The sequence below is a fragment of the Schistocerca cancellata genome, chromosome 5, assembly GCF_023864275.1.
Source record: "Schistocerca cancellata isolate TAMUIC-IGC-003103 chromosome 5, iqSchCanc2.1, whole genome shotgun sequence".
Lineage (NCBI taxonomy): Eukaryota > Metazoa > Arthropoda > Insecta > Orthoptera > Acrididae > Schistocerca > Schistocerca cancellata.
In genome coordinates, this window is record NC_064630.1 from 297,179,910 (window position 1) to 297,201,511 (window position 21,602).

A 21,602-nucleotide genomic window follows, 5' to 3' on the forward strand; every position below is an offset into this window, starting at 1 on the left:
AGATCTGTAAATGGTAAAAACTGTGGAGGAAGACAGAAATTGAAATATACCAAAAAACGTTTTGAGGTTGCAAGTGCTACTCTGAGATGGAGAAGTGTCACAGGAGAGGAGTCCGTGGCGGGCCGCACGAAACCAATTACAAGACCGATGACACAAAAGAAAAATAGGGAAAGACTAAGTTTACCGATTCTTCACAAGTGGAAAGTTAAGGTGGAAGCGGATAGTGCTACCTGAAGCTCCCTACATCGCACACCATAAGCTGGCTGTTGGAGTAATAGTGTAGATGCTGAATGGAACCATTTTCTTTTGGAAACATGAACCTACTTATGACAACGCATCTCTGACTGCGCTAAAATGTTTCGTTCTATGCAGATTAGTCCTGTGGCGCATGAGTTTCACTCCAGTGGACAGTTTTTGTTAGCCACTTCTGTGGCGTTTTCAGTCAGTCATGTGGCTTCAAATGCATGCTGGGCACAACACCAGAAGAGGGTGATCACTTCAGTGGACTGTGTGCATTTACAGTCTCAGGACTAAATGGAAACTTCAATGAAGTGACCATGAATAGCTGACCACTGTAGAGGATGCTATGCGCCACAATGTTAATGATGTAAAGGAAAGCTCTGAAGTAATCTTCCAGACATATCACTGATTCCGATGCAGCTTTCCTACCGAGATGCGCCCTTAAAAATTTTTTGTCGGACACGCCATTTAACGACAGTTGTGCGTTGTCCTTCGGACAGTCTCAGCGTTCACCCAGGTTACCAGCGAATTACTTCATTCTATATGCTTTGTAGGCATCACAAGGATAAGAAGATGATGAAGTAACTCAGCAGTGTAGCTTTCAATGATACACACTTCTTCACGAGAAAAAATTGCAACACGTAGCTTAAAAGTGAAATGATAATGTGCAGCATTAACGCTAGGACGAAAGGGCATGATCAGATACTGATCGATAAGTTTGTGACAATGTTACGAGAATCGATGGCGATATGCCTGTGCAGGTGTCTACAGCGTTTGAAGTTTAGATTGCGGTCGGCCCGACAGCTGCTAATGAGAGCTCGGTTCTGTGGATGAGACCAGCGATCGTTTCTTCCCTCAGCCCCCTCCTACTTCTCTCTCTCTCTCTCTCTCTCTCTCTCTCTCTCACACACACACACACACACACACACACACATAAACACGTTTGCGCGCACGCGTGCACACGTCAGAACATGTCCTAACGCACGCGTTACAACTTGTACAGCACCACGTGAGTAATAGAAAACAAAAAGCTGTGATTTGTGTAGGTAAAAGATTATGGGAGGTAAACGGAAGGAAATTGTCATCTTTACGTACACATTGAATAGGAGGGGAAATTAAGGCGTAGAGAGAAGAAGAATATTCGAGAGAAATATTACGAAGATAACGATTAGAGTTGCAGATGTTTATCTCATAAAGAAAAGGGCGAGAACGACGTCTTCAGGAGAATGCCCTGTTAAGCTGGTTAAGGAAAATCATGAATGAATGCATAGAAATTTTCTCAAATGATTTACACACTAAGGCTACTTAATTAGAGCTTATCGATGCGTAGATAGTTAAAGACCGGAGCTAGTTAATTAGGTTGTTAATAACAATATTCGTAAAAGGTGTTATCAAATAATATACGACTTGCTGGTAATGTCAATATGTCACACACAATGTGTTCAAGTAGCCCTCTCCCACCAATATCGTACGACGTATCGTTTAGGTGACATTAACTAGTCTCGAATCTTCTTTTTCTTCTTCTTTTTCTTTTCCTTCAGCGTTTGTCGTGCGTGATTGCGGGGTCCACTACATTCGCTCTATCACAGGCTTCATCTAGGTGGATGTAGACGCATTTAAGGTCTCAATGAATCTTATCAGCCCAATGTTGCTTAGGTCGTCCTTTGGGTCTTCTGCCGACGACTTCAAGTGTGTAACCCGCCTTGGCAATAGAGTTATCACCGGCCGTAAAACATAACCAAACCATCGAAGACGACTCTCACTCATCTTGTTTTGGATCGGTGCAACACCAAACTGTTTCCTAATGCTGTCATTGGAAACGTGATCTAGCTTAGTGAGGCCCGCCGTTTCCATTACACCTAGGTGGCGTTCTGTCTCAACTGTGGTCGGCCAGCACTCACAAATATACATGCGACTGGTTGGATGACAGTGCGATAGATTTTTGATTTTAAATCATCTTTCATCCTGCGGTCGCAAGTGACTCCTGTTATTGTTCACCACTTCATCCAGGATGCCGAGTTCTGGTGTTGACCTCTTCGCTGAGTCGGCCGTCAACAGTGATCCTGGAACGAAGGTACTTAAACTTACTTGCACGACTCAGGTTTTCACCATTGATCGTGATGGTTCCCATTTCTTGTCTGTCTGATGTCATATACTCGGTTTCCTTCAAATTAAGGCGCAAACCATGTTGCGGCAACCGGTCACTTCATTTATCAGTTTGGCACGGCGGATCAAGCCTTTTTTCTGCTGCCAGCATCACGTAGTCAGCATAAAGTAGGGTCCATGGTAAAGGTCAGTGCAGGTCAGCTGTCACGGTGTCCATTACGACAATGAACAGAAGTGGTGATAATGCAGAACCTTGTTGGGATAACCGTATTAATATGTTTCTTATAGCTGCAGAACTATTACCTTTCCTAAGAGACGCTGCATGATATTCTGTAGATCAATCAAACTTTTGCCATGCCTGCACGTTAACAGATAAATTTCAGATTTTTAATCATATTGATGTTAATGATCAGTTCCTTGATATCAATGGAGGACACATTTTAAAATAATGTTGCTATTAAATACCTTACTTTAAAATTGTTTACTGTGGGTCACCATAGTTTAACCTCAGCTGTCCACTTGTCATATTCGTATATGCTTTCTATGCTGATGAGTTCTGGAAAGACATATCATCCATACACGTAGTAATAAACTACAGGAACCAACTAATAATGGACTAGTCGTATTCAGTTTTCGACTTTTTTTTTCTTCAAATTCCCTGTCTCACGTACTTTAAATTTCTTACCGTTGTTGACAAAATAAGTAGAACAATTAAGCTGACACTGACAACAAATGATGCATAAACGCTGCAAACCCAGGGATGTTGACTAGTTTTATCTTGTGTCATTTTCTAAGGTTATCTTTCTTATAAATTATTAAAATCCTACCACTCTGTCAGTTGTGTAGTTTCCTAGGCTGTGGAATATTAGGGGCAATGAGAAACTGACTAAATGAGAAAGACAAAGCAATATTAATGCATTACAGGAAGGTGACATTTTCCACTTTTGCTGTAACAATTCTATTAGTTAACAACTGGTTTCAGCCTTCTAGGCCACTGTTAATTGATTTTGCTATTCTGTACAATATAGGATTTATTACTTGCACGGTTAGAAACGTAATGATGTTGAAATTTCTTTATAAAATTTTACTTACTTGGACTGAAATAACTGAGAAGGTGAAACTTCTACATTAATTGATTCTGAAACTGTTGAGTGAGATTGAATGCAAGTGTCACTTTTCTAGTCTTTATCATTACAACACTGACCTACAGAATTTGCCCTGACTAACAGAACTCAAACTTTTCCTATACTTTAATTACCCACAATATTCAACGTTAACGCGATCTGACTGCTTTCAAATTAACTCAAAAGAATGGCCCTGAATAAGAAGAAATCCTGACAATAGCCTATATATTCTGTAAGTCACTCACTTCACAAAAACCTTCATTACACGAATTACGGCAATACAGCAAGCGCAAATACAGCCAGCTAAATAAAAGATTCTAACTACTGAAGGCTCTAACAACTAATAGGCATATGGTTATCAAAGGAAAGATTTTGTTGCAAAGCAAACAATATATTTTTTTTACCTTCATAATGTGACAACCAGTTCAAAAAATATATAATCGTCCGTGACATCCAGTCCCAATTACATACTCATGAGTAATATTCAATCTCCAAGTCGGACACGTCCAGCTCGTTCGCTCGTGCTAATACTGCAAACCTCCAACACTGCTAATTATTAACCTCTAACCTCCATCACTCCCAACTTCCATCACTGCTGGCTGTTCACTTCCAACTGCAAGTCCAACCAGCCACAGAGTCTCTTACAGACTGCCACAGACCAGTCAGAGATTTAATACACAGCGCTACATAGCGCTACCAAAATAAAAACATATAAACAGCCCACTTACAATGTGAATGTAAACTTATTCGAAATACATTCACTTTAAATTGAAAATTATGGCATATGGATTGAAAAGGCAGCTTCTTCAAATTTGTTTCTTCTGTTCGTGTTGTTTCGAAAATGCCGTGTTGTTATTTTGACACCTCGATTTTTATAAAGATATTACATTGACCAAAAAGTAGAGCTAAACACGGAATAAAAGGAACAGTAATTTCAAACACTGACTTTATATTCATGTGCCTTTTCGAGGAGAGTTAAAACATAGCTATCTATTACAAATACATGCATATGCAGTAAGTTTACATTCACAGTATTACATTTATTTTCATGAAGATAGTATAATATATTCTGAATCAGTTTTGTACGGAATCACAGAATCAACTGAGAATAGCATAGAAGAAAGAAAATGGTTCTGAACTAATAAAATTATTACAACAAAAGTGGCAAATGCCACCTTCTTTTAATAAATTCTTTGCTGTTGTACCCACCAAGAACAAACGAAAATATTTGCTTATTCAAATGGAGCAATGAGCATTAATGATTAGTTGTTATGAATTTATCTATGAATGAGGCTAGCGCGTTTTCCAGTGTTTGAACGTGTTCCAGATTACACGTGCAAGTTAATCAAAATTGGGACTATAACGTTAAAGCGAGATATTTCGTGGAACTACAGTTCAGTCAGGAAATGTTGCTATTCGTCTTATTCTATATACAAGTTAATCAAAATTGGGACTATAACGTTAAAGCGAGATATTTCGTGGAACTACAGTTCAGTCAGGAAATGTTGCTATTCGTCTTATTCTATATACAAGGTGCTTTGCAATTCCTGTCGCAGGTTTCTATGCGTTGTAGAGGGGACTTAGAATACAGAGTAGTGGAATCCATGTCAGAAAGTGTACCGTTTGAACATAAAGTAAGTTTGAAGACCGGATCACTTCCAGATCTCCCGCTTCACGATACCCACACAAACTGAGAAAAGGACGCCGTCGTCAGTGCCCTTACGTAATGTGCCCTTCGCTTACAAAAGCTGCTTCAGCGTTCTGCTCATTTATCATTTCGTCATCATTCGTCAGTGAGCAGTAAGGACGCATGAAACAGCTCGGATGGCGAAAAACACGCTTGAAGAATACACAGAAAAGATGATAATTTACGATGAAGCAGAAGATAATGGTAGAGCTGTACGATGCATGTTTCTAGAACATTTTCCGGATCGGTGCAGTGCGTCACATATCATTTTCGTCCGACTACAACAAAGGCTGCGAGAAACCGGTACGTTGGAATCCAGGAAGGTCCACTGCGATGCTCCACGAACGCACTGAACTAGCGACTTTGAAGAGAATGTCCTCCATCATGCATAACGACAAGTTGTGGAAACACTGTCCATGCCATGTACGTGACCCACGCGAGCATCAGTCGCGTCCTGGATGACCTGCAACTCCATCCTTACCACCAACAGAACATGCCTGCACTGATTGTGGCAGATTTTGGTACAGGTTAGTTCGTGTACATGGTTCTACTTCACTGAGTTGACAGATCCAAATTTCGACGCCGCGTTTTTGCTACGAATTAAACTCATTTCACCAAGGACTTTTGAAGTATCGAGACAGCCAGATTTGGGACGACGGAAATCCAGATTTTATACAGCCACGTGGATTTCATCAACGGTTCGCTATCAATAAATCGGTGATATCTGACATCTACATCTACATCATACTCCGCAATCCGCCTAATGGGTGTGTGGAGAGGGTACTTTCGGTACCACTATCTGATTCCTCCAAACCTGTTCCACTCACGAATAGTGCGTGGAGAGAATGATTGTCGGTAAGCCTCTGTATTGGCTCTAATATCTCGAATTTTCTCCTCGTAGTCAATACGTTAGATGTATGTGGGGGGACGTAATATGTTGTCTGATTCCTCCTGAAAAATACTGGCTGGCTCAAATGGCTCTGAGCACTATGCGACTTAACTTCTGAGATCATCAGTCGCCTAGAACGTAGAACTAATTAAACCTAACTAACCTAAGGACATAACACACATCCATGCCCGAGGCAGGATTCGAACCTGCGACCGGAGCGGTCGCTCGGCTCCAGACTGTAGCGCCCAGAACCGCACGGCCACTCCGGCCGGCTGAAAAATACTGTCCTGAAATTTCAATAGTACAGCTCTCCACGATGCACAGCGCCTCTCTTGTGATGTCTGCCAGTGGAGTTTGTTTAGCATCTCCGTAACGCTCTCTCGCCAGCTAAACGATCCTGTGACGAAACGCGCCGCTCTTCGTTGAATCTTCTCTAACTCCTCTCTCAGTCCTACCCGACAGGGATCCCAGATAGATGAACAATACTCAAGAATCGGGCGAACAAGCGCCTTGTAAGCCACTTCTTTCGTTGATGAGTTACATTTCCTTAAGATTCTTCCGATGAACCTGAGTCTGGTGTCTGCTTTCCCCAATATCTGTTTTATATGGTCATTCCACTTAAGGTCGCTCTGGATATTTACCCCTAGATATTTTACGCCGGACGCTGTCTCCAGCTGTTTGTCATCAACAGTGTAGCTGTACAGTAGCGGATTTCTTTTCCTATGTTGCGCAATATGTTACATTTATTTACGTTCAGGGTCAACTGCCAGAGCCTGTACCATTCATTAATTGTCTGCAGGTGCTTCTGAAAATTCTTACTACCTTCTGGCGTTGGCACATCGGTATAGACAACTACATCATCTGCCAATAGCCTTAAAGAGCATCCGACGCTTTCAACTAGATTATTTCTATATATTATTAACTGAAACGGTCTTATCACACTTCGCTGTCGTATTCCGGATATTACCTTTACATCTGTCGATTTAGTTCCGTTAAGAGCGACATGTCGAGTTCTATCTGCAAGAAAGTTTTGAATTCAATCGCAGGTCTGCTCCGATACTCCGTAAGCTCCAATTTTTTTCATTTAACAGCAATGCTGGACGGTGTCAAATGCCTTACTGAAATCAAGGTACATGGCATCAACCTGATGGCCGTGGTCCACTGCGCTATGGATCTCATGGAGGAACAGAGCGAGCTCAGTTTCGCAGGAATACATGTTGATTTTTACAGAGGAGATGTTCGTTTTCCAAGAACGTCATAATTCTTGAGCATAAAACATGTTTCATAATTCTACAATCTGACGATCGCCTTATTGTGCTATACGTTCGTCCTTGCCACGTGACGGGCACCAGATACTTGACGTTCATCCAAGAGGCACCGGTGGAGTTATTGGAAGCAAATGTAGTTCCACCATTATGGTACTAACCATTTGGCACGTAGCGGCTGTGAACTTTTCGATTAGAAATATGGTGAAAGGTGGATAGGTTTGGACCTCTATCGTAGCCAGACTTAATTTCTCCTGACTTTTTCTTGTGAGACCATATGAAAAGTTTTGTGCATGAGACTCTTGTACACTCTGAAGAAGACCACCTTGTACGGGTTCTGGCGACAGCAGATAACATTCAGCACACACCAGGATTTCTGAGCCGTGCGCACGAAGCATGCGCAGCAGGTAAACCTTGCAATGAACAGAAGGGTCGTCACTTACAACAGCTTCTGTAGAGCACACAGGTCATAGCTTAATGTCTCTGCTATGCGCGTATCGTGAAGTGATCTGACTGTCATACTTGTTTCACATACAAACAGTAAATTTCTGGTTATGGCTTCCTTATCAAAATTATCTATAAATCCCCTCCACAGCCCTATGCCTTTAACAGGAATTGTGGAACATTCCGCAGCTGGAGCCGTTCAAGGTGATGTTCTTTTAAAAATATCGACTGTCTTGTTATTTCCCATTTCTATATTCTGTATAAACATTGCCGATAGTGATCGAGATCTAAGAGAACGCCCTCCATCGTACTGATGGAATGTACGTGGTTAATTCTCATTCGCTTTCTAATTATCATAATAATGAGGTACACTTTTTGCCAGTATATCTGTTAACCCAAACAAAGTAAAATCTTTTATTGCTTTATAAATTCCCAGTAGGTGGATCCTACTCGATTTGGACCAAAAGGGGCGGCTGGTGTGGCCGAGCGGTTCTAGGCGCTTGAGTCTGGCACCGCACGACCGCTACGGTCGCAGGTTCGAATCCTGCCTCGAGCATGGATGGGTGTGATGTCCAGAGGTCACTGACAGATTAATATATTCAACTCAGGATGAATCGCTATAGCAATTTTTTTCTTAGGACTCTCTCTTCAATATAAACTACCACCCGTGGCGGTAAGTTGGACTTTAGGAAACTTAACAGCACCAGAGAGGAAATTCTGATGTTGCCGTTGATAATGGAATGAAGTCTAAAAAAAGTCAACACATATACATGGGATTTTTCTACCTGGAAAAAGGGATCGACAATGTAGAATGGGGCAAGATATTCGAAATTCTGAGAAAAATAGGAGTAAGATATAGGGAAAGACGGTTAACATAAAACATGTCTAAGAGACAAGAGGGAAGAATGAGAGTGGAAGACCAAGAACGAATCGCTCGGATTTAGAAGGTGTAAGAGAGGGATGTAGTCTTCCACCCCTAATGTTCGATCTATATAACACAGAAGCAATGATGGACATAACAGAAAGGTTCAGGAGTGAGATTAAGGTTCAAGGTGAAAAGATATCTCTGATACGATTCGCTGATGACATTGCTATCCTCATCGAAAGTGAAGAACGATTGCAGGATCTGCTGAAAGGAATAAACTGTCTAATGAGTATAGAATATAGACTGAGAACAAATCGAAGATAGACGGAAGTAATGAAAAGTAGTAGAAATGACAACAGCGAAAAACTTATTATCAGAACTGGGGATCAGCAAGAACACAAAGACAAGGAATTCCGATAACTAGGAAGGAAAATAATACATCACGGACGGAGCAAGGAAGGCGCAGAGAGCAGACTAGCAATGGTTGAAAGAGCATTGCTACCCAAGAGAAGTCTGCTGATGTCAAACATAAACATTTATTTGAGAGAGAAATTTCTGAGAATTTACGTTTGGAGCACAGTGTCGTCTGGCAGTGAAACATTTCCTGTGGGAAAACCGGAACAGAAGAGAATCGAAGCATCTGAGATGTGGTGCTACAGTGAATGTTGATGATCAGGTGAACTGATAAGGTTCGGAAATATTCCCCGCAAAATCGGCGAGAAAAGGCATATACGGAAAGCACCGACAAGAAGAAGGCAGAGGAGGCTAAGACATCTGTTAAGACATCACTGAATAACTTCTACGGTACTACAGAGAGCTGTAGAGGGTAAAAACTGTAGAGGAGGACAAAGATTGGAATACATTCAGCAAATAATTGATGCTGCAGGTTCTAAGTGCTGCTCTGAAGTGAAGAGGTTGCCACAGGAGAGTAATTCGCGGCGGGTCGTATCAAGCCAGTCACGAGACTGAGGACTTAATAGAAGAAATCAGCCATCTTCTACGCAGATGGTATGTATCTTAAAAATCGCGAACTTCTACCGAAAAGTTGTGTTCTCTAAATTTAAGGCTAAGTCGCAAATGTTTACTCTGCTCAGTTACACGTAATGAATAATAATCCAAAACTTGAAATAGATCTTTCATTTTTAAAAGAAATTTATTATGAATACGTGGACTTCTTTGTTTGTGATTTTTTTTCAAAACTGTTACTACCTTCTTCCCAATTTTTTTCGTATTTCTTACGTCCTATTCTCTTGTCGGCTTCGGTACACATTTTTATGATAGGAAGGCATATAAGAGCTGCTGCTTCTACAGAAAGAATTTGTTTCCAATAAACAGAATAAATGGTGAATGTGCGGATTGATAAAGGTAATGAATAACGAGGCAACGTATTATGGAAAGCCACTTGTACATGAACAAATAATCTCTGAAATATATCCATACGCAAATTCTATGTTATATCGAGATACTATGTGTGAAAGTGATGAGTAACGCTCTCATCGCCTAAGTTTACATGAAAGATTATGCAATCACTGAACACAATATACGACAATTACCCATGTTCGCAAAGCCGTAATAGCCGAATACTCGTAATCTGGAACAAAACATCTGATGGTGGAAATAACCGCACACAAAATTCGGATCAAGAGCTCAGTGGTGGAGTTTCATTCAAGAAGATGCTTTTATATTAGTAATTAATACATTTTCCCATGTATATTGGTTCGCATGCAAGAAAACTTCATACCTACAGCAGCAGTACAATACTTGTTCTTATATTTTACCTTCTTTGTTACTATTAAAGTTATCACACGCGTAAGAAACATTGATTGATGAATAATCTTAACAAACAAAAATTATCTGCTTATGGATTTTGGAATTAAGTGGACCTGCAGGAGTGGTCTATTATAAGAAATTGAGCAGACTGAAACGGCATCGCACAACGTGAAGGATGGGAGCTTCCTCGTTCTGTAAGGCAGTATAGGCCGCGACTTGCGGCAGATATGAAGACAGAGTACGATAGTCGTGCAGGAACAAATGTTTTTCAGCACGCTCTTCAGCGCACATTTTGTGCAAATTTCGAACGTGTTCTAATGTTGACTTACGGCATCATCAATAACGATTGCTGTGAGTGGGGTTGAACGAGATTCTACACCTACATCTGCATCTATATGGATACTCTGCAAATCACATTTAAGTGCTTGGCAGAGGGTTCATCGAACCACCTTCACGATTCGCTATTATTCAAATCTCGTCTAGCGGGCAGAAAGAACGAACACCTATATCTTTCAGTACGAGCTCTGATTTCTCTTATTTTATCATGGTGAGCGTTTCTCCCTATGTAGGTCGGCGCAAACAAAATATTTTCGCATTCGGAGGAGAAAGTTAGTGATTGGAATTTCATGAGAAGATTCCTCCGCAACGAAAAACACCTTTGTTTTAATTACGTCAATCCCAAATCCTGTATCATTTCAGTGACACTCTCTTCCCTGTTTCAGCTTTTTCGACGTCTCCGTCAATCCTATCTGGTAAGAATCCCATAATGCGCAGCAGTATTCTAAATGAGGTCCAGGCAGTCTCCTTGGTAGATCTGTTACATTTTCTAAGTGTCTTGCCACTAAAATGCAGTCTTTCGTTAGCCTTCTCCACAACTTTTCCTGTGTGTTCCTTCCCATTTAAGCAGTTCATAATTGTATTTAGTTGAATTTACCGTCTTCAGATTTGACTGATTTATCGTGTAACCGAAGTTCAACGGATTCTTTTTAGCACTCACGTGGATGAACTCTCATTTTCCCTTATTTAGGATTAATTGCCTATTTTCGCTACCATACAGATATCTTATCGTTTTGCAATTTCTTTTGACCTTCTGATGACTTTACTAGTCGATTAACTTCGCCGTCATCTACAAACAACCTAAGACGGCTGCTCGGATTGTTTCCCAAATCTTTTATATATAGATAAGGAACAGCAAAGGGCCTATAACACTACCTTGGGGAACGTCATAAATGACTTCTGGTTTACTCGATGACTTTCCATCAGATACTACGAACTCCCGCCATGAACCATGGACCTTGCCGTTGGTTGGGAGGCTTACGTGCCTCAGCGATACGGATGGCCGTACCGTAGGTGCAACCACAATGGACGGGTATCTGTTGAGAGGCCAGACAAACGTGTGGTTCCTGAAGAGGGGCAGCAGTCTTTTCAGTAGTTACAGGAACAAGAGTCTGGATGATTGACTGATCTGGCCTTGTAACACTAGCCAAAACGGCCTTGCTGTGCTGGTACTGCGAACGGCTGAAAGCAAGGGGATGCTACAGCCGTAATTTTTCCTGAGGGCATGCAGCTTTACTGTATGGTTAAATGATGATGGCGTCCTCTAGGGTAAAATATTCCGGAGGTAAAATAGTCCCCCATTCGGATCTCCGGGCGGGGACTACTCAAGAGGACGTCGTTATCAGGAGAAAGAAAACTGGCGTTCTACGGATCGGAGCGTGGAATGTCAGATGCCTTAATCGGGCGGGTAGGTTAGAAAATTTAAAAAGGGAAATGGATAGGTTGAAGTTAGATATAGTGGGAATTAGTGAAGTTCGGTGGCAGGAGCAACACTTTTGGTCAGGTGAATACAGGGTTATAAATACAAAATCAAATAGGAGTAATGCAGGAATAGGTTTAATAATGAATAAAAAAAATAGGAATGCGTGTAAGCTACTACAAACAGCATAGTGAACGTATTATTGTGGCCAAGATAGGTACGAAGCCCACGCCTACCACAGTAGTACAAGTTTATATGCCAACTAGCTCCGCAGATGACGAAGAGATTGATGAAATGTATGACGAGATAAAAGAAATTATTCAGATAGTGAAGAGAGACGAAAATTTAATAGTCATGGATGACTGGAATTCGATAGTACGAAAAGGAGGGAAGGAAACGTAGTAGGTGAATATGGTATGGGATTAAGTAATGAAAAAGGAAGCCGCCTAGTAGAATTTTGCACAGAACATAACTTAGTCATAGCTAACACTATGTTCAAGAATCATGAAAGAAGGTTGTATACACGGAGCAGGCCTGGAGATACTGGTAGATTTCAGATAGATTATATAATAGTAAGACAGAGATTTCGGAACAAGGTTTTAAATTGTAAGACATTTCCAGGGGCAGATGTGGACTCTGACCATAATCTATTGGTAATTAACTATAGAATAAAACTGAAAAAAACTGCAAAATGGTGAGAATTTAAGGAGATGGAACCTCGATAAACTGACAGAACCAGAGGTTGTAGAGAGATTCAGGGAGAGCATTGGGGAACGATTTACTAGAATGGGGGAAAGAAATACAGTAGAAGAAGAGTGGGTAGCTTTGAGCGATGAAATGGTGAAGGCAGCAGAGGATCAAGTAAGTAATAAGACGAGAGCTAATAGAAATCCTTGGGTAACGGAAGATATATTGAAATAAATTGATGAAAGGAGAAAATATAAAAATGCAATAAATGAAGAAGCAAAGAGGGAAAAGCAGAAAGGCGGAAGGAATATATACAGGGTGTATACAAGGGTGATGTACTTGAGGATATCATCGAAATGGAAGAGGATGTAGATGAAGACGAAATGGGAGATAACATACTGCGTGAAGAGTTTGACAGTGCACTAAAAGACCTAAGTAGAAACAAGGCCCCGGGAGTAGACAACATTCCATTAGAACTACTGATAGCCTTGGGAGAGCCGGCCCTGACAAAACTCCACCATCTGGTGAGCAAGATGTATGAGACAGGTGAAATACACTCAGACTTCAAGGAAAATATAATAATTCCACTCCCAAAGAAAGCAGGTGTTGACAGATGTGAAAATTACCGAACTATCAGTTTAATAAGTCACGGCTGCAAAATACTAACACGAATTCTTTACAGGCGAATGGAAAAACTGGTAGAAGCCGACCTTGGGGAAGATCAGTTTGGATTCCGTAGAAATGTTGGAACACGTGAGGCAATACTGACCCTACGACAAATCTTAGAAAATAGATTAAGGAAAGGCAAACCGACCTTTCTAGTATTTGTACACTTCGAGAAAGCTTTTGACAATGTTGACTGGAATACTCTGTTTAAAATTCTGAAGGTGGCAGGGGTGAAATACAGGGAGCGAAAGGCTATTTTCAATTTGTACAGAAACCAGATGGCAGTTATAAGAGTCGAGGGGCATGAAAGGGAAGCAGTGGTTGGGAAGGGAGTGAGACAGGGTTGCAGCCGATCCCCGATGTTGTTCAATCTGTATATTGAGCAAGCAATAAAGGAAACAATCGAAAACTTTGGAGTAGGATTTAAAATCCATGGAGTTATAAAAACCTTGAGGTTCGCCGATGACATTGTAATTCTGTCAGAGACAGCAAAGTAGCTGGAAGAGCAGCTGAACGGAATGGACAGTGTCTTGAAAGGAGGATATAATAGATTAAGGAAAGGCAAACCTACGTTTCTAGAATTTGTAGACTTCGATAAAGCTTTTGACAATGTTGACTGGAACACTCTGTTTAAAATTCTGAAGGTGGCAGGGGTAAAATACAGGGAGCGAAAGGCTATTTACAATTTGTACAGAAACCAGATGGCAGTTATAAGAGTCGAGGGGCATGAAAGGGAAGCAGTGGTTTTGAAGGGAGTGAGACAGGGTTGCAGCCTATCCCCGATGTTGTTCAATCTGTATATTGAGCAAGCAATAAAGGAAACAATCGAAAAATTTGGAGTAGGATTTAAAATCCATGGAGGAGTAATAAAAACCTTGAGGTTCGTCGATGACATTGTAATTCTGTCAGAGACAGCAAAGGACCTGGAAGAGCAGCTGAACGGAATGGACAGTGTCTTGAAAGGAGGATATAAGACGAACATCAACAAAAGCAAAACGAGGATAATGGAGTGCAATCGAATTAAATCTAGTGATGCTGAGGGAATTAGATTAGGAAATGAGACACTTAAAGTAGTAGATGAGTTTTGCTATTTGGGGAGCAAAATAACTGATGATGGCCGAAGTAGAGAGGATATAAAATGTAGACTGGCAATAGCAAGGAAAGCGTTTCTGATGAAGAGAAATTTGTTAACATCGAGTATAGATTTAAGTGGCAGGAAGTCGTTTCTGATAGTATTTGTATGGATTGTAGCCATGTATGGAAGTGAAACATGGACGATAAATAGTTTGGACAAGAAGAGAATAGAAGCTTTCGAAATGCGGTGCTACAGAAGAATGCTGAAGATTAGATGGGTAGGTCACATAACTAATGAGGAGGTACTGAATAGAATTGGGGAGAAGAGGAATTTATGGCACAACTTGACTAGAAGTAGGGATCGGTTGGTAGGATATGTTCTGAGGTATCAAGTACTGGAAGGCAGCGTGGAAGGTAAAAATCGTAGAGGGAGACCAAGAGATGAATACAGGAATCAGATTCAGAAGGATGTAGGTTGTAGTAGGTACTGGGAGATGAAGAAGCCTGCACAGGATAGAATAGCATGGAGAGCTGCATCAAACCTATCTCTGGACTGAAGACCACAAGAACAACAACTACGAACTGTGACCTCTCTGTCAGGAATTACGAATCCAGTCACATAACTGAGACGATATTCCATAAGCAAGCAATTTCACTACAAGGCGTTTGTATGGTGCAGTGTCAAAAGCCTTCCGGAAATCCAGAAATACGGAATCCATTTGATATCCCTTGTCAATAACACTCAGAACTTCGTGTGAATAAAGAGCTAGTTCGGTTTCACAAGAACCATGTTTTCTAAATCCGTGTTGATTGTGTGTCAATAGACCGTTTCCTTCGAGGTAATCCATAATGCTCGAACACAATATATGTTCCAGAATCCTGCTGCCTGTCGACGTTAGTGATATGGGCCTGTGATTTATTAGATTACTACTACTACCTTTCTTGAAAATTGGTGTGACCTGTGTAACTTTCCAGTCTTTGCGTACGGATCTTTCGTCGAGCGAACGGTTGTATATGATTGTTCGGTGTGGACTGTGGATCAGTGTAAACTTTTCAACTGGTCGGATGAGACATGTTTCTTGTTATACCAGGTCGATGGTCGTATCAGGATGCTCCGCCATCCACGCGAACGGCCGCTTGTAAGTGGACTTCGTTGGTATCGTTGCGAACCACGCTTGATGGGTTCCGAGATGGCGATAGTGTCTTCCACGATGATAACTGTCCTTTTTACAAAGCCAGAATAGTTCCATGATTTTAGGAGCATAATAGCGAACGCATGTTGGTCTCTTGACCACGAAATACCCTTGATATGAGTCCGATGGCCGGCCGCGGTGGTCTCGCGGTTCTAGGCGCTCAGTCCGGAACCGCGCGACTGCTACGGTCGCAGGTTCGAATCCTGCCTCGGGCATGGATGTGTGTGATGTCCTTAGGTTAGTTAGGTTTAAGTAGTTCTAAGTTCTAGGGGACTGATGATCATAGATGTTAAGTCCCATAGTGCTCAGAGCCATTTGAACCATTTGAGCCCGATGGAACACATCTAGGACGCTACCGATTGCCACCTTCGGACACACAAATCACAGGCCCGTAATTTGTAGAAATTGCTCGAGTCGTCCGTAGACATCTCGTGCCACATACCTCCGAAAACGTTACAAGGACTTGTCATATCCATGCCGCACAGAATCGCAGCCGTATTGTGTTCAAAAAATGGAACAACACGCTGCTGTGCAGGTGGTCTGAATGTTTTGGATCATCCGTGCATTTCCTAACAAGCACAAAAGGGGGAGATTTGAGATCAGATGGATGGAAACCGTTACCAGATGAAGAGAGATGCCTTAAGTCATAAATCCCAACTAATTTAACAGTGTAACCGAGTATAAAAATTATATGAACGTAAATTCAATGTGTTGCATATATAGTTAAGAGATCACAAATACTGTACACATAGAGAATAAGAGACTGATAAAATCCCCAAAGAAACAGATGGAAGTGACCCTACAGAAAGGTCTGAATCAAATGAACGTTTTATCTTCTCACATGTTCTCTCACTTGACTCCGAGAAAAAGAAGGCACCGTAGAAACGTGTCTTCTTGATGTTGCTGTTGTGGTCTTCAGTCCAAAAACTTATTCGCTGCAGCTCCCCGTGTTAGTCTGTCTTGCGCTAGTTCTCTACCCCTGCATTTGTACCGCTTGTAATCAAACATTGGTCTCCCTCTACGACTTTTGCCGCCTACACCCCTCCGTCATCAGCTTAACTGTTCTTTGATGCGGTCCAATGTGTCGTATTAACTGATCCCTCCTTTTTGTCAAGTTATGCCTTCGAATTATTACTTCATAATTGCTTATTAGATCTACCCATCTAATCTTTCATTAGACGCATCACTCCGCACAGCAAGACACACACACACAGACACACACAAACACACACACACACACACACACACACACACACACACACACACACATATATATATATATATATATATATATATATATATATATATATATATATATATATATATATATATATATATATATATATATCCAAAACTTTGAATTTTTCCTGGAAAAAAAGAATGATATTTTCCAAAACATAAACTAAGTTAATCCCAAGCCCCCAATTCCGACCTAGAATTTGTTAGTTGGTAAATACCGGATCTGGTCAGCCCCTCCTATTCATTCCTAATTGGTCCTCTGTCGCCCAGTGACTCTGTAATGAACTGGACCCACAACAACCTGCTCTACTCCTTGGACAGGAAAGCAAAATGTCCAAAAGAAAGTACATCTCGTGTTTCTATAGCACCACATTTCAAAATCCTCTCTTCTTTTCCTTTCTGGACTATTGCTTGTCGTCATGTCACTTGTGTACAAGGTTACATGCCAGGTAGATAGTTTCTAAAAATACTTACCTGCACTTAAATATTAGATGTTGTCGTGCTATTCCTTTTCTGAAAGGCTTTTCTTAATATTTTATACCCATTCTGATCTACCATTGTCAGTGGTTTTGTTTCCCAGCCAGCTGTAGCGGTCTGGGTTGAGACTTGTACTGTCGTCGGAGCATGTAGTACCGTGGAACCTGCTGATTCAGTCCCAGGAAACTGCAGCGACGTCACCCACTGTGCTGGGCAGGGGGCAGGCCTTGTGGGTAAACGGTATAGCCGATACGAGAAGCGTGACTCCGCAGGGCAGAGACTGTGAACTGCCAGAGCGCCCTCGTTGATATCGAACGGGTATGAACAACTCTGCTTGTTGAGGAGATGACCCACAGTACATCCCTTCCACCAAGGAAGGCATGGAATATGTATGACTGCTTACAGGTACCAGTCGGGGGTAGCAATGGTTAGTGCGCCTCCCAAATACTGGGTCATGTAGATAGTGTGCCAAGCACATTGGATTTGGTTCAGAAAGCCATAGGTAGAAGAATCCAAGTCTCATCAGTGGTTACGAGGTAGGCAGCTTACAGCGACCAAGTATGGTAGATAATACGTGTGCCAGCCTCGGAGGAGGAAATCATCTTGGCGAGCAGCTTAGGTTCCTGCTCGAAGCAGATGTACTGCAACTTAAAAATTGACACAAAGGCTCGAAAGTTTGAGTATTTGTTACTACCGGTTTGAAACCGTGACATTATTTCGCATCTGTGATGACCCACTTTTCTGGGCTCAGAAGCGGTCTTCTCCGATTTAGTAAGAATGGCTTTCCGGACTTCAGTTTGTTGCTTCTCCGCCATATCAGCGGGTTGATAGGTGTTCTTGTGAGACTTTTTCCCTGCTCTGAGATCAAACTGTGCTGATAGAATGATGTGATGTCCTCTGCTCGCCTAGATCATGTTTCTGAGTGTACGGTTCAAGCTTCTCACTTGCGTGGGGTGAGGAAATCTCTTCCCGGTTTGTTCTGCTTTCCAAAGTATCGAGTTTCTTCCTATTTGTTATTTTGTCCGTGTCAAGGTCGTCTGGGAGGTTTGATCGGGCTTGGGCTTCGATGGAGCTGACTTTGAGAAAATTTCACATTTGTCCATAATACATCTGTGCCCTGTCGAACAGCAGAACTCGTCTGCAACTTACACTATGTAAAGACCTAAATAAACTTATTTCTGTTCATTTTTTCACATGAAATCCTTGAACATCTCCGCAGTAGTCGCAGCAGTTCTGCCTCACCACGGTTTGCCATTCGAAAGAGAAACAATGGCGTTCACAGATCATTCCACTTCCCGCACCATCAGTTGCTTCTTGGTTCAAATGGCTCTGAGAACTATGTGAATTAACATCTATGGTCATCAGTCCCCTAGAACTTAGAACTACGTAAACCTAACTAACCTAAGGACATCACACAACACCCAGTCATCACGAGGCAGAGAAAATCCCTGACCCCGCTGGGAATCGAACCCGGGCGCGGGAAGCGAGAACGCTACCGCACGACCACGAGCTGCGGACGCAGTTGCTTCTGCGAAGTTATTGAGTTCCTTGAACACTGACTACCAACAAGGAACATTAGCACAAATTCTCTTCATGGACACAATGAACAAAGTAACCGTTTAATCACAAGTTTGTGCCGATACTGTTATACAAATCTGTTGAGTTTTTCATTTCCACAACCTACCCGCATATAGCTGACTGACTCTTCCGAACAGCTTAAAGGCTCAGGTAACAATGCACAGCGAAACAGGTTCGTAATACCTACACTGAATACAGCATACCACAGAATTCCACACAGTAAATATAGATATTTACATCGATGGTTTTTAATGTGTCCTGATCTAAAGAACACGACATTAATGTCATTCCCCTGAGCTCAACATCTCACACATCATGGCGGGATAGTGCCTCTGTTTTCCAGAGAAACTGAAGGGAAGGCAGTAAGACTTGCATGGAGCATAAATTATGTTTCCGGCCCTCGAATCCGTTTCTTGGACTGACTAAAGGAAGCGAAAAGAACATAACAGCATGTTCGTGGTCCTAGAGTCTCTACACTGTGTCCACGGTCCGCCCCGGTAGCTGAGTGGTCAGCGTGACAGACTGTCAATCCAAAGGGCCCGGGTTCGATTCCCGGCTGGCTCGGAGATTTTCTCCGCTCAGGGAATGGGTGTTGTGTTGTCCTAATCATCATCATTTCATCCCCATCGACGCGCAGGTCGTCTAAGTGGCGTCAAATCGCAAGACCTGCACCAGGCGAACGGTCTACCCGACGGGAGGCCCTAGCCACACGACATTTCATTACTGTGTCCACGGAATCTAAAGGGATGGTTTAAACAGATGCAAAGAAACAGTACAACACCATTGTAAGTTATATCGTGCATTTTGTGCAAGATCGGTATGATCAAAAGAACACTGTATAACAGGGAGCAGCCTAATGATTCATTTTAGTTTTTAAGACACTGACCCCCTACATTCAGAAGGATGGAATTTGCCCTGTCTGGCCGTCCTGATTTTGATGTTCCTGAATGTCGGTGTGGTCCCTTCGGTAGGGAGCACAAACATCCGTTTGTGTTCTGTGCTTACATATATTTAGCTATTTACTTTCATTGGCTTATGTTAACGAATATTATCATTGTCTGACGAATAAATAAATATAAAGTATGAGCTGTGTAGATGGGTACGATTTAATTCTATATTTTTCCTTAAAGTCTGAGATTCTGGCCTTGAGAAGCGCACGGAAAATTAGAATTTCTGCTCCGTTTCCTTTACAGCAGCTAGTCTGGATCCGTGAACCACTTGTACTTGACTGACGGCCTTAGTCCGTCTGAAGAACTCTTTCCAGCGGCATTAAGGCAGTAAAGAATCACCTGGCTAAGCGATGCGATGAACGTAGATCTTCGGCTCCCGAGAGCGAAGCCTGCAAAGGGCCACCGCTTTGACGACGGCTGAATGGCACTGGACAAAGGGCCGGCCCTTGGCCCGCGCAACGGTACTGCCGTGGCTCCGCTAAAGGCTCACGATACTCTCTCAGCACTCACAGCGATTAAAATTTCCTCAAAATGGACGCGTTCTTTTCAAATTACTTTCTGCACCAGCACTCAAGCCTGTGATAGGTACTTCAACGGTACTAGACAGACTTCTTTCATTGTCTGCTTCTATTCAGAGGCTGAGAACAGCGCAGTACCACCAAATTCGTTTATCCATATCGTTGGGGAGAATGCCAAGATGATCCATTTTAACAGCAAAGGTTATATCTGTTCACATAATCCAAGCATCATGCGCAAGAAATGATTAAATCACTGTCTGAGGCAGCCGAAAAATTAAAAAAACAAAGACTGGTTAGTGTTGGAACTACTTTAAAAATTAATACTACATACGTTACTTACTTTAAATTCTCAGTTGTTTAATCTCCCACACTAGTTGTTCCAACTACATTCGCTGCTCAGTATCGACTCTATTTCCAATACCAGCAATTTCTTAATTGTCACTCCTATCACCACCACTCCCTCTCAAAACACCCCGTCCCCGTTTTTTTATGACAATGGTACCAGTAGTTTTCTTGGTAGTTTGTACATTGTATGTTTAGCATAAGCAACGATCCGTTATTTACAGTTTTTCTGCGATATTGTCCATTTTTTGGTAAAAATTCGCTAATTAATGGTATTCGACTAAAATGGCAGTAAAAGTATTTAAAATTTATGTCACTGAACAGGGGACACTGTATTCCATGTTTCAATTTCTTTTACTGTTGTGAAATTTCAGACAGAATTAAATATGACCGATTCTGATTTTCTACTTATAACTGATTATGATTTTCTGCTTATAACTACAAATCAACACACATCATAAATTATAATACTTGTGAACAAATGTTTGACTTTCTGATCCTATAACAATGATTTTGTTTTTGTTTTCCAGCGACTGGATGACAGCGATCAGCAACACTGTAAGTATGATTTACTTTCTTTCTGAATTAATACAATGTTCATTTCAGGGCTGGTCTTTTGGGCATTATATTATAATTAAAGATATGTTTTTGTTTATAAGGTACAGTTGTAACATTAATGAGCTCTAAGTAACGCTCTTGGTTCTACCCTTGGTAGCTCTCTCACTCATAGTT

General features: G+C 41.6%; 1 protein-coding gene across 1 annotated transcript in view; it reads left to right on the top strand.

Moving 5' to 3' along the window:
- The window catches only part of LOC126188000 (uncharacterized), a 313,519-nt gene that overhangs the window by 232,233 nt on the left and 59,684 nt on the right, over window positions 1-21,602 (top strand). Inside the window, exon 4 of the mRNA XM_049929409.1 lies at window positions 21,401-21,428. Within this exon, the coding sequence (XP_049785366.1) occupies window positions 21,401-21,428 (28 nt within the window). The remainder of the gene's footprint in view (window positions 1-21,400; window positions 21,429-21,602) is intronic.